Genomic DNA, 14,413 nt, shown 5'->3' on the forward strand with positions numbered 1-14,413 from the left:
TGGAGGCGGCCTGCACGATGTTGGGGCGTGAGCGGAAGACGGCCTAACGGTGTGCGGGACCGTAGCCCAGCTTCTTGGAGACGGTTGCGAATGGTCCTCGCCGATACCCCAGGAGCAACAGTGTCCCTAATTTGCTGGGAAGTGGTGGTGCGGTCCCCTACGGCACTGCGTAGGATCCGACGGTCTTGGCGTGCATCCGTGCGTCGCTGCGGTCCGGTCCCAGGTCGACGGGCACGTGCACCTTCCTCCGACCACTGGCGACAACATCGATGTACTGTGGAGACCTCACGCCCCACGTGATGAGCAATTCGGTGGTACGTCCACCTGGCCTCCCACATGCCCACTACACGCTCTCGCTCAAAGTCCGTCAATTGCACATACGGTTCACGTCAACGCTGTCGCGGCATGCTACCAGTGTTAAAGACTGCGATGGAGCTTCGTATGCCATGGCAAACTGGCTGACACTGACAGCGGCGGTGCACAAATGCTGCGCAGCTAGCGCCATTCGACGGCCAACACCGCGGTTCCTGGTGTGTCCGCTGTGCCGTGCGTGTGATCATTGCTTGTACAGCCCTCTCGCAGCGTCTGGAGCAAGTATGGTGGGTCTGACACACCGGTGTCAATGTGTTCTTTTTTCCATTTCCAGGAGTGTATTTGTTTTACAATCCAAGCAGATGTTTCTAGTCCACCTATTACTTTAATAGAACATACATAGCTATTCTTCTTGAATCAAATATATGCTGCTGTTAGGTGCTTCTGTGGGATACATCATACAAAATCTCCTTTATTCCATCAGAAGTTACTTACATGCAGTGAATTTTGGAACAGAGAAAGCTTCATTTACACCAAAGGATGCAGTTTTAATATTTTTCCTAAAGTGGCTATATCTCCATAAATGCCTAACAGAAACTAGGAGAGATTGTCTTTTTATTGTTACTGATGTATCTGTTTTCTCCATTAGAGGTATTGTAGTGCTTGAAACTTGAAAGAGATTGATGTATCATATAACACAAGCTGATAGAATATGATATGCACTGAAGTGCTAAAGAAACTGTTGTAGGCAAGTGTATTCAAATACAGAGATATGTAAACAGGCAGAATATGGCACTGTGGTCGGCAATGCCTATATAAGACAACAAGTGTCTGGTGCAGTTATTAGATCATTTACTGCTGCTACAATGGCATGTTATCAGGATTTAAGTGAGTTTGATTGTGGTGTTTCAGTTGGCGCATGATCGATGTGACACAGCCTCTCCAAGGTAGTGATGAAATTGGTATTTTCCCATACGACCATTTCATGAGAGTACCGTGAATATCAGGAATCTGACAAAACATCACATCTCCAACATTGCTGTGGCTGGAAAAAGATCCTGCAAGAATGGGCTCAACAGCAACTGAAGAGAAGCATTCAGTATGACAAAAAGTACAACCCTTCTGCAAATTGTTGTAGATTTCAGTGCTGGGCCATCAAGTGTCAGCGTGCGAAACACTGAATGAAACATCATTGATATGGGCTTTTGGAGCTTTAGAGCTGAGGGCCCATTCATGTAACCTTGGACTGTTGAGGACTGGAAACATGTTTCCTGGTTGGATGAGTTTGTTTCAAATTTTATCGAGTGGATGGACGCGTACATATGTGGAGACAACCCTATGAATCCGTGGACCCTGCATGCCAGCAGGGAACTGTTCAAGCTGGTGGAGGCTGTATAATGGTGTGGGGTATGTGCAGTTGGAGTGATATGGGACCCCTGATACACCTGGATATGACTCTGACAGGTGACACGTACGTAAGCATCCTGTTCGATCACCTGAATCCATTCATGTCCATTGTGCATTCCGACGGACTTGGGCTATTGCAGCAGGAGAATGTGACACCCCACACATCCAGAATTGCACCAGAGTGGCTACAGGAACACTTTCCTGAGTTTAAACACTTTCACTGACCACCAAACTCCCCAGACATGAACATTATTGAGCATATCTGGGATGCCTTGCAACGAGCTATTCAGAAGAGATCTCCACCCCCTCATACTCTTACGAATTTATGGAGAGCCCTGCAGGGTTCATGGTGTCAATTCCCTCCAGCACTACTTCAGACATTAGTTGAGTCCATGCTACATTGTGTTGCGGCACTTCTGTGTGCTTGCTGGGGCCCTACATGATATTGGACAGGTTTACTAGTTTTTTTGGCTCTTCAGTGTTAAAGATCAGTTTTATGTTCTTCCATTAGCAGTTAAACACTTACATCAATCACATATATCATATTACTTTGAGAATTTCTTAAGATATGACATGGGAAACAAAAAAACAATACTGATTGTAGAGAAAGTAGATGGCACATTACAGTCCATTCGAAGAGTTATATGAAAAGCTGTTACAGAGGTGCTCAACAAAATATGATAAAAGAGGTCCTACAAGGATGATGCTATTATGAAAGATTACGACTCACCATATAGAGGAGATGTTCTATGTCTACATCTACAGAGATACTCTGCAAGCCACCTTATGGTGCATGGGGGGGGATACTCTGCACCACTACTTGTCATTTCCTTTCCTGTTTCACTTGCAAATAGAGCAAGGGAAAAATGACTGTCTATATCCCTCCATACGAGCCCTAATTTATCGTTTCTTATCTTCATGGCCCTTATGTGCAATGTATGTTGGTCACAGCAGAATCATGTGGCAGTCAGCTTCAAATGCCAGTTCTCTAAATTTTCTCAATAGTATTTCTTGAAAAGAAAGTTACCTTCCCTCCAGGGATTCCCATTTGAGTTCCCAAAGCATCTCCGTAACATGTGTTGTTCAGACTTACTAGTAACATATCTAGGAACCTGCCTCTGAATTGCTTTGATATCTTCCTTAAAAAACACTCGAGCTGTACTCAAGAATAAAGTTGCATGCTATACACAGTCTCCTTCACGGGTGAACCATTCTGTCCTAAAATTCTCCCAATAAACCAAAGTCAACCATTTGCCTTCTCTACCACAGTTCTCACATACTCATTCCATTTCATATCACTCTGCAATGTTATGCCCAGATATTTGAACAACTTGAGTGTGTCAGGCAGGACACTAGTAATACTGGTGTGTTCTTCTTACTCATCTGCATTAACTTACATTTTTCCACATTTAGAGCTTGTGGTCATTCATCACACCAACTAGAAATTTTGTCTAAGTTGTCTTGTATCTTACTACAGTCACTCAACTTCAGCACATTACCATACATCACAGCATCATCACCGGCTGCGGTTTCCAAGCAGTTTTAGGCACTTCAGTCCAGAACCGCGCGACTGCTACGGTCGCAGATTCGAATCCTGTCTCAGGCATGAATGTGTGTGACATCCTTAGGTTAGTTAGGTTTAAGTAGTTCTGAGTTCTAGGGGACTGATGACCTCAGATGTTAAGACCTATAGTGCTCAGAGCTATTTGAACCATTTGAGCAGCATCATCAGCAAACAGTCGCAGATTGCTGCCCACCCTCTCTGCCTAACCAGTTGTGTACATAGAAAACAACAGCGATCCCATCATACTTCCCTGAGGTACACCTGACAATACCTTTCTCTCTGATCGACAAGGACAACATACTGGGTTCTATTACTTAGGAAGTCTTTGAGCCACTCGCATACCTGTGAACTTAATCCATATGTGTGTACCTTCGTTAAAAGCCTGCAATGGGATGGCATGTCAAATGCTTTTCAGAAATATAGAAATATGGAATCTACTTTTTGCCATTCATGCATAGTTTGCAGTATATCATGTAAGGAAAGGGCAAGCTGAGTTTTACATGAGTGATGCTTTCTAAAACCATGCTGATTCATGGACATAAAATTTTCATTCTCAAGAACGTTTAATATATTTAAACTTAAAATATGTTCAAGGGTTCTGCAGCAAACCAAAGTTAAGGATACTGGTCTGTAATTTTGCAAGTCTATTCTTTTACCCTTCTTATATACTAGAGTCACCTGTACTTTTTCCAGTCATTTGGGACTGTCTGCTGGGGGAGAGATTCATAATAAATGCAGACTGGGTGAAGTGCCAATGTTATAGAGTACTCTTTGTAAAACTGAATTGGGAATCCATCTCGATGTGTTGATTTATTTGCTCTCAAATCTTTTGGTTGTTGATCTATGCCAGGGATGCTCATAACTATGTCGTCCATAGAGGAGTCTGAGCGATGTTGGGTTGCACATAGACACAACAAAAAGACTATCACACATGTTGAGCTTTCAGCCAAAAGGCCTTTTTCTAAAGTAGACAGCACACATTCACAGAAGAACAACTTACACACTCATGACTGCTGTCTCTGGCCACTGAGGCCATAATATTGTTATTATTCCATCCTGGGTTTTCCACTGTTTAAGGATGGTATTGTATATCAGATGGAAGACAGTCCTAGAAATTGCAAGTACAGCTGTCCTAAATACATATTGTACATTTATAATGATAATAAGTTTTGAGAAATTAGAAGAATACAGATGCCTACAAGCAGTCACTCCCACCACACATCAGCCATGTAAAGGAATGGGTAGAAGAGTCAATGATACTGATGCATATAACATATACTATGTTTATATTTTCTTAGTACAGTTTTATATGAGGTGTGGCTAGGAAAAAACCGGACTAGTACTGGTGAAACAATAAAACGAATGCAATAAGGCTGAAAGTCACGTGGCCTGTCACGTGACTCTCGCTCCGCCTACTGCTCGAGTTTCATCTGCCTCCTGCACTCAGTCTGCCCGTGGCGTCTGTTTTAAGTAGTTGACGTTTTGTCTGTGCGTCGGAAAATGTTGAGTGTACAGAAAGAACAGCGTGTTAACATCAAATTTTGTTTCAAACTAGGAAAATCTGCAAGTGAAACGTTTGTAATGTTACAACAAGTGTACGGCGATGATTGTTTATCACGAACACAAGTGTTTGAGTGGTTTAAACGATTTAAAGATGGCCGCGAAGACACCAGTGATGACACTCGCACTGGCAGACCATTGTCAGCAAAAACTGATGCAAACATTGAAAAAATCGGTAAACTTGTTTGACAAGATCGCCGTTTAACAATCAGAGCAGTGTCTGAGTTAACAGGAGTTGACAAGGAAAGTGTTAGGCAGATTCTTCATGAAAGTTTCAACATGAACAAAGTGTGTTCAAAAATGGTTCCAAAGTGTCTCACAATTGAACAGAAGGAACGCCGAAGAATGATTTGTTCTGACATCCTGGAAAACATTGAAAGTGATCCCACCTTCTTACAAAATGTTATTACTTGTGATGAATCGTGGTTTTTTACTTATGATCCCGAAACTAAACGCCAATCGATGCATTGGAAAACTCCTGGTTCTCCACGACAAAAAAAAACACGAATGTCAAAATCGAAATTCAAGGCAATGATGATTGTTTTTTTGACATCAAAGGGATTGTGCACATTGATTGGGTACCAGAGGGACAAACAGTGAATCAGCATTATTACATTAGCGTCCTGGCTACCCTACGTGAGCGAGTACGGAGAAAACGGAATGATTTGTGGAGAAAAAAGTCATGGATCCTTCACCAAGACAATGCCCCAGCTCACAGTGCGTTGTCAGTGAAGACGTTTTTGGCAAAACACAACATTCCCATCTTAGATCATCCACCCTACTCACCTGATTTGGCCCCCTGTGACTTTTTTCTTTTCCCTGAAGTCAAGTCAGCTTTGAAAGGAACTAGATTTGAGACTGTTGAAGCAGTAAAAGAAAAAGCGACGGAAGTAATGTATGGACTTACTGAAAATGATCTGCAGCATTGCTATGAATAGTGGAAAATTCGTATGGAGCGGTGTAGAGACCGAGGAGGAGAGTACATTGAAGGAGATAACATGAAATTGTAAATAATTGTAAATAAAAATTTTTTCCAGCATCAGTCCGGTTTTTTTCTAGCCGCACCTCGTACAAATGCAGATAGATGTAACAATCAAAATTATTTAAAACTTGAAGATATAAATTGTTATACAACCATTGTTCATCCATAAATACAACAAAAGCCAATGAAATATATTGCAGCCAGAATCATCTGCTGTATTCAACAGGTATGTTGATGAGTAAAATTGTATATTTAGATACACTACAAGTATTTTTATATTTTTGTAATGGTATCTAGTCATTATATACTCTACCTACCAGAAAAACTACAGCTTATAATTAAAAATACACACGGGAAATGCTTGGACATCACACCAAGTCCCACATTTGGTCCAAATTACCTTTTGGTAGGCTGGGATTTAATATTGTAAAATTTTCTGCCTTTGATATGCATTCTTAAATATGCATCCAACTAAAGACCATCATGAGCGTTCTTTTATTGTGTATTCAGTAATATTTTTTCCCTGTATCACTCTTCTAATTAAATGTAATCATTTTATACACAGTAATAAAATGTTATAGTGCACTGGAAGAGTTATGAGGAACTTGTTTGTTCTAAATGACATCATATATGGATTAGATATATCCTTGAAAACTGCTTAGCTTTGTCAAATTCATGCCAAATCAGAATGACAGGCAACAGTGTAAAGATCTCAGAAGACTTGTATAATAACGACAAATCCATATCTTCAATAGTCATAGATGAGGAATGGTACCAGAAAGTACTATATTGTGCTTCATGTGAGAAGCTATTCTTGAAGGATTATGTATGTGACTCCAATGAAATTTTGCTTGCATTGCAGATGCTGGTATCGACAAAGGAAAAACTAAATTCCTATATTTTTTACCTGTTGCAACAAAAGTTAGACAGTAAAAATTATGATGTGATGTGAAAAGCATATATATTAGTGTTGCCCCACAGTTCTGAGAGTTTGAAAATACCTCTTATGCAGAAATCCGTTAAGCCAGAGAGAAGACTCCTGAATTTCAAACTTTACTTGAAAGTTGTTGCTATACTGTTTCCCCCACAAGAATTATTTTATAAATCCAACAAAGAGGTATTGGAGCTAAATGTGGGTATTAAGAATGATGTCACTGGATTTCTAAAACTTATTTCTGATTAGATCCTGCCATATAGACTATTTCATCATTTTAAATGGGCATCTTTTACATCTACCCTCCCTCTTGTAATGTTTCAACTATGAACCAAAACAGCCCAAGGAGATATGTTGACATTTAGTGTGCATGGATGATGGTATATTTCCAATCTCCTCTCTTGTAGTGTGCAGCAAATGTATGCAAATATAAATAATGATTGTATTATTCAAACCTTGTGTGCAAATGGAGCATCTATATTTTGTATTTGTATTAATTTACATGTGGTATGAGGAATTTATTGTGGATCTTATATGTATACACACACCTGAATAATTGGGACAGTAATTTTATTCTTTGTTGTTGCAACGGCATATATTGAAGCACAATCTCTGATAACTCTTGAACAGCTCAGTATCCAATTTCCCGTACAGAAGTCTGTCTATTTGTCCCAATCAGTCTCTCACCAACAGATGTGACCACCAGCAGTATCCAGGAAATTCAAATTTGGTCATGTACTGCATGGTTAAGCATCAGTTTGCTACAGCCTTCATATATGCAACATTTGCTGCTACTCAAACATCATATTGCATTTTAAATCTAAAATTAATATTATCCAAATTGTATAAAACTTATTGTGTGTACTAAAAGTAGTAAAAGTAACATGAATTGTCTTGCGTTCAGGTTCTAGTTATGGTCCTAATATCCGCCATTGGATGCAGAATTCTGAAAAACCTGCAAACTTGGGTCAATGTTTTGCAGCAATTGATCCAAAGTGCTTTGCTCCAGATTTTGAATGTCGTATGGAAGATCTGATGACACATCTCAGAAATATGACACCAGTAAGTACAGAGAGCTATGCTCAAGTCAATGAAAATTCTGCCATATATCTATAATAATTTTCAATAATATTTACTTTCAGACACAGAGGAGCAACCAGATGGTCATTTATAACTCTGTTGTTATACAAATAAAATAGGAAAGAAAACCATTAACATTGGTTCAGTGAATCTTAATGATGCCCTTTATATTGCCTTGAGAAAAAATTTGTGCAGCTATAGATGTAGAAATACAGATTATTTGATTTCAACTATCAGTCCTCTAACATATCTTCAGAAATTTATGTAGTGCTATGCAGCATACAGTAACAACATTGGCAGCCTTAAGCAGTGTTACCGCAATTGGAGGGTGGGGGTGCAGTTGTACACTTGTTGGGGTGGGAATGCCACCACCTGGTTTTCTTACATTACAGGACATTAGCAACAATGAGCTGTAATTGTGATGCAAACTGTTGGCAGTCCTTGCAGCTGCTTGTGCCTTTCACTATTCTGCTGATGAAACACATAGGTGTTCTACTGGATACTCTATACTGCTTAGGTCCTCTATAATACCATGCATTGTAGTTCAAGGAATGAGTCCATAGTTATTTTTGCTGAGCTTAAATGTCCACAGTGTCAAAGCAGCTGGATGGATCTTTCAAACCTCATAGCTACTTTAATGCTACATGGTCTGTTATGAGCTTAAAACAACTTCCATATAAACTGCAGTGAACGTGTTACCCTGAATATGAGACTTAACATCTCCTTTTCCATGGCGGAGTAGTTTTTCTCTGCTTTGTTGAACTAACACAAGGCATACACCAAAGAATGTTCACCTCAGTCTGTCTACTGACATGATACACATCCCAGTGCATGATTACTTACATTGCAAGACAGAATAAATTATATCTGATAGTTTGGGGAGGCCAATACAGTTATCATTTTTAATAAATCCTACATGTGATTAAAAGTTCCTTCAGACTTCACTGTCCAACTGAATTGTACTATTTCTTGAGTAAATATGTGAGGGGTCACACTATCCCAGAGAACTAAGAAACATAATTCTATACTGTTTTGCTAGACCCAGGAAGGATAGACATCTGTTCTCAGTGTGTGATGTTGGGAAATTCTATACATGACTGTTTTTCAGCTAATTAACCTGACTGCTTCTCAGCTAATTACATGTGTCAAATACTGTACCACCTCTTAAAAGAAACAGCACTTTCCTGACTCAGCATTTGACATGGCCACACACCATCATTTGAAGGTATCTTATTACCATACCATTCCAGTAGGTCTTAGGAAAAACAATAGTATTGTAATAATATTGTCCAAATAGAGTACACAATGTTTCAGTTTCAATTTTCACAGTAAACCATCTAACAAAATAAAATACACATTGTTTCAGTTTTGATTTTCACAGTAAACCATCTAACAAACATTAAATTGTCTGGCACATTCTCTAATCCTACTGGTATATAATGATACTGATACTAGTAGTGACTTGGTGGAGCAGTTAATACGCTTTCTGGATAATCCACAGTTGCTGCTTCCAACTGATGGTAGCCACTCCATAGATCCCGTGTTGTAACATTATCCCAAGTTATCCACTGTATCTGTAAAGTTTGGAATATGGTACCCATTGTAATTTTCTGATTATTCATGTACCTGTAATATACTTTTGTTGCATTACTACTGCCTTTCACTACACTACCAATGTTCCCCGCAGAATAGTTACTTCTGGTAAATAGTCTCCTCCATCAGAGATGGAGTTGGTGGGATCACTGACAAGGTTCTGATATATGTGCAATCGCTAATGGCTGTGCCTTATTGGATACCCTGGTTCTCACACTAGCACTGAAGTTCAGCAATGTTGGCACCATTTAGTACTTGGATGGACAACTGCCTGGGGATGCTGGGTGCTGTAGGCCAAGGGACATGCAAGCTGCTAAAGTGGCATCCAAGTGAAATATTGTACCAGGTTTTTGTGCCATGTACATTATTGTTATTACTGTTACTATTATTATTATTATTATTATTATTATTATTATTATTATATGGGCAGTTAATTCCCAGTTGGGGTTCTGTGCTGTTTTTGGAGTCACCCATAAAGCCTAAGGTTGAGTCTTCATATTCTACCAGCAATTTTTCCATGTCTTGTCTACGTGCTCCCTCTAATTGAGTTACTTTTCCTTAAAACAAAGTGAAACTTGGTACACATGACATCAGTGTTGCACTTGATGTCTCTTCAGTGTGGGGGGTTGTTTGGGGAAGGAGACCAGACAGCGAGGTCATCGGTCTCATCGGATTAGGGAAGGATGGGGAAGGAAGTCGGCCGTGCCCTTTCAGAGGAACCATCCCGGCATTTGTCTGGAGTGATTTAGGGAAATCACGGAAAACCTAAATCATGATGGCCGGACGCGGGATTGAACCGTCGTCCTCCCGAATGCGAGTCCAGTGTCTAACCACTGTGCCACCTCGCTCGGTCTTCAGTGGAAGTTCACTCAATTGTTGTAAACTGGTTTTGCGGTAAATCATCCAGTAACATACATAACCAATTCTTAATTAATTGGACTTCAAAATTTATTGTCACTATTGATGATATGATGACCAGTTCCAGCTTTTACATAAAATGTTGTCCACCAGAGACTTTCAATACTCTGCTAGTCAGTATGACAGTGTCCAGCTATTCACAGTACCTATTCACAATCAACTTCTAACAGTAAAATAGTACAACATTGGTTTGAGTTTACACAGTCACCAATAATACCAGATTACTTTATACAAGACACAAATACACAAAAGTTCATGTTGTTGGCACAAAGATGTGACTGTAATGAAAATTACTCATATAATGACTCAGAGAAATTAGTAAAAAGTAATACAACCTATTGTAGTGGTTGTTACCTATCTCGTTTCTTAGATAACTGAAAAATTGTGGAATCTTACGCGGTCTATTCAGGTAGGACCACACTCTCACCACGTGTTTTTGAATGAGAATAATACGAGTAGTTCCAGCACAATTTCAGCAAGACTTATTTTGTTTTGTAGCTGCTGAAAGATTACACACTGCAGATCTCATTTGTCTAGGGGTTCTTGAAGTTTTTTCTGCAAAATAATCATTCCAACAAGCATGGCCTGAGTTTTCTTCCTGTTTGAAATAAACACTACCGGATCTGAAATACTTTCAGCTAAAAATTATATTTATTTGTACTTTTTGTTAGTAACTACACCATTTTCACTATGAACATTGATACTGTAAATCCATTATACTGCACTTGTCACATAAACACATCCATCTCCCTCCAATACAGACAAAGAAGTGTTGGGCAAGCCAACATGTGCCCAGAAGTTGCAGACATTTTTGCATTCTAGATTCTTTGGTCTACTGACGTTAATAAACTCCAAAGATACATATAAATAAATATATATAGATATACAGCATTTAACATCTTAAACGAGACCATTATTTATCATAAAAGAAAATATTCATAATTAAATAAATTAAACACGTTTTCTGGCAACATGATGAAATTACCTTAACTCTTTACTGTGGGCATCATAGTTTTCGCATGAGATAAACTTCATCTCCGACAGTTAATTACATTACAAACCACAGCATAATGTTAACACATTTTATGAGTCACACACCTATGTTGATTGTACAAATACTGGTGACAAACTGCCATGGAGATGTTAGTCGTGAACAAAGTCAACTTCAACTTGTTGCATAGTTCTTACTTAGTTCATGCTCATCTGCTAGATTGCTTGGGACTTGATGCATATATATTACTCATTCTAATGCTGACAGCATACTCATTACATGTATGTTAACATGGTAATAGTGAGCCAGGCACTCTTTACATACATAGATGTTTATCTTGTTTTAGCTCAACATTGATTCATCAAAGGGTTGTTGCTTGTGTTCTTGCTGGCCATGGACTGAAGATTTTTAGGTGGGGTGGACTATTTAAAAACTTTAATATTAGTATTTTATGATCTCAGGAAATATATATTTGTTTATAAAACTGCTAGAGCTATTAGTTAGCAAATTATGAAAGGTTACAGAACTATTTTGAGGGTGTCTCCTGGACATTACCTATTTATGAGTATACCGGTAGTTTACATATTTGAAAATGTGATGATCAATGCAAATTCTTAGTTAATGGCTTATGAGATTAATGAAGGGTCTCATTCAGCCCAGAAAATCAGAGCAACAAATCTATAATGTCAAATTGGGTGTCTAACAAGCATAGTGGCTCAAAAGACTATAATTAATTTTCATTGTGGCCCAACATTACTTATGATTGTCTGTTAATTTAATTAGTTCCAGGAAAATTAAAACATGTTACTGTAAATTCTAGATTCCAGTCCTTTTAATGATACACAGTCCAGTCACATTAATGTGACCACCGCCTTTGTTTGACGTCAGTGTGCAATAACCGCTCACAGATGGCAGAAGGCAGCAGTAGCACTGGAAGGTAATACAAAGTGTGTCCCAGGAGATGCAGAAAACAGTGCATTCATTGTTGTAATGTGGAAATGGAGCAATTGATCTGACATCTAAATGGGCATGATCATTGGCTTTTGGGGCAAGGGTGGAAGCATCTCCACAATGGCTATGTTTGTTAACTGTTCATGTCCCAGAGTGGTTAAAATATAATGTGCATGGCAAAATGGCCCAATCCAAAACCAGCACTAAGGCAACTGTGATGCACCATGGGCCATAGAAGACATGGTTGAACAACAGCTGTGGAGATGTGTACGGGCAAATAGACATGCAACTGTTGAGCAACTGACCACCCAGATAAACCAAGGGGCTATCAACAGTGTCTCCTCAGTGGCCATTCAGTGAACACTGCTGCAAATGGGCCTCTGCAACATGAACCTGTTTCATGTACCCTGCAGCAGGTGCCTGGTTCATGCACCCATGCTGACTGCTGTTCCTCAGCAACGAAGGCTGGAATTTGCACATCAGTACCGCACCTGGACATCGACTGAGTGGCAACAGATGGCTTTTCCAGATAAAACATGTTTTATGCTCCATTGGCATGAAGTGTTTGCAATAATTTGTGGTGTTTATGGAGTCCTCAGGTGGCGACCTAGCATTATTAAAACACTATATCTATCATATTTCTGGACAACAGAGGCTTTCAGTGGCCAAACATGGATTTTCAAAATAAAATTGCAAATTTCTATTATAATGTATTTCTAAAGGCTTTTGTGGTTATTGTCAACAAAAATAAAAATGTTCCTAGTGGCTATGCCATACAATTCTTTTCTATTTGCATTCCAGCATTTCAGTCCATTTGCTGGTATCTTCTTCAGGAGTGCTTCAGATGGCAGATTACTGCTTAAAAAAGCATCTCCATTGTTTAGAGAAAAGTTTTCCTATACTTCAATGTTACAAGAAGAACTGCAAAAATTTCATGAAATCTACCTGAAAATTTAGAAGTAATAATTTGCAGAGCTTGATGACCTGTAATGACTGTTGGAAATGGAGGAGCAATTAAATAGTATCAAATATGATATGGAAGTGTTGGCAGAAGTATGTAAAAATTAAATTAAATTAAAAGCAAATAGAATTATAACAGAGGAGGTAAGAATTTCTGAGGTAGGCATCATTGTAAACCAAAAAAAGTTATGTACATTGACTGAGAAGTCATAGAACCAGTAAATGAGATTTTCATTTTGGTCTGTTCAAGACAACCTGGATGGCCAGCAAAAGAAGTAAAAAAAGAGTAATCATGGCCTAAAGTGCTTTTGGTAAACTAAATGGTGTTTTCAGAACTAAGCTTCCAACAGGTCTAAGAGGAAAGAAATTGTAAATCTGTATGTAACGCCATTTTTAACTTATGGCAGTCAGACATAGCCTTTCAATATGATAACAATCAAAAAATGTAGGTTCCTCGGTGAGTAACGGAGATTTACATGTTGGAGGGTGAAATCATCGATCACTGAGGGTGAAAACATTGATATCACTGAGCAATGCAACTTTTAAGTTTTTGAAAAGCCACTTGGCACTCATTTGTCCAAACAAAGGGGAAATTCTTGCGACACAAGCGATGTAATGGAGCTGCCTTTTTACGCAGTGTTCGGTATGAACCGAATATAATAATTCATTTTCCCTAACACTGAGTGCAATTCTGCGATATTTCAAGGAACTGGCAAACCTCATATGGCTAACAAATGTGACTGAAGAGGTTGTACACCTTTATGACATGACTAAGATACTGCAACTCAGGTTTAAAAAATAACACTTGTCCAGTCTACGCTTTAGTCCTGCCTCAGATAACACATGAAACAAATAACATAAATTTGCAATATATTTCTTTAGGTATACGACCTGCTACTACAATATCGTCCAAATAGTTTGAACAGTTTGGTACTTGCGCAGTCAGTTGTTCCAAATACCATTGGAAAATGGCGGGGGCAGAAGCACTACCAAAAGGCAAACGCAAATATTTAAACAGACCCAAATGAGTATTTACTACACATGCTTTTTGAGATTCTTCATTGAGCGGTATTTGAAGATACGAGTTGCACAAATCAATTTTTGAAAAGTACCGTCCACTGCCTAATCTGTGCATGAGATCTTCTGGGCGTGGAAATGGAT

At 39.0% G+C, this 14,413-nt stretch overlaps 1 protein-coding gene across 1 annotated transcript in view; it reads left to right on the forward strand.

The window, feature by feature from the left end:
* Positions 1-14,413, forward strand: part of LOC124798218 (uncharacterized oxidoreductase YjmC-like) — a 246,676-nt gene that overhangs the window by 208,665 nt on the left and 23,598 nt on the right. The window contains exon 8 of the mRNA XM_047261525.1: positions 7,664-7,821. Within this exon, the coding sequence (XP_047117481.1) occupies positions 7,664-7,821 (158 nt within the window). The remainder of the gene's footprint in view (positions 1-7,663; positions 7,822-14,413) is intronic.

Source organism: Schistocerca piceifrons, chromosome 5 (genome assembly GCF_021461385.2).
Source record: "Schistocerca piceifrons isolate TAMUIC-IGC-003096 chromosome 5, iqSchPice1.1, whole genome shotgun sequence".
Classification (NCBI taxonomy): domain Eukaryota; kingdom Metazoa; phylum Arthropoda; class Insecta; order Orthoptera; family Acrididae; genus Schistocerca; species Schistocerca piceifrons.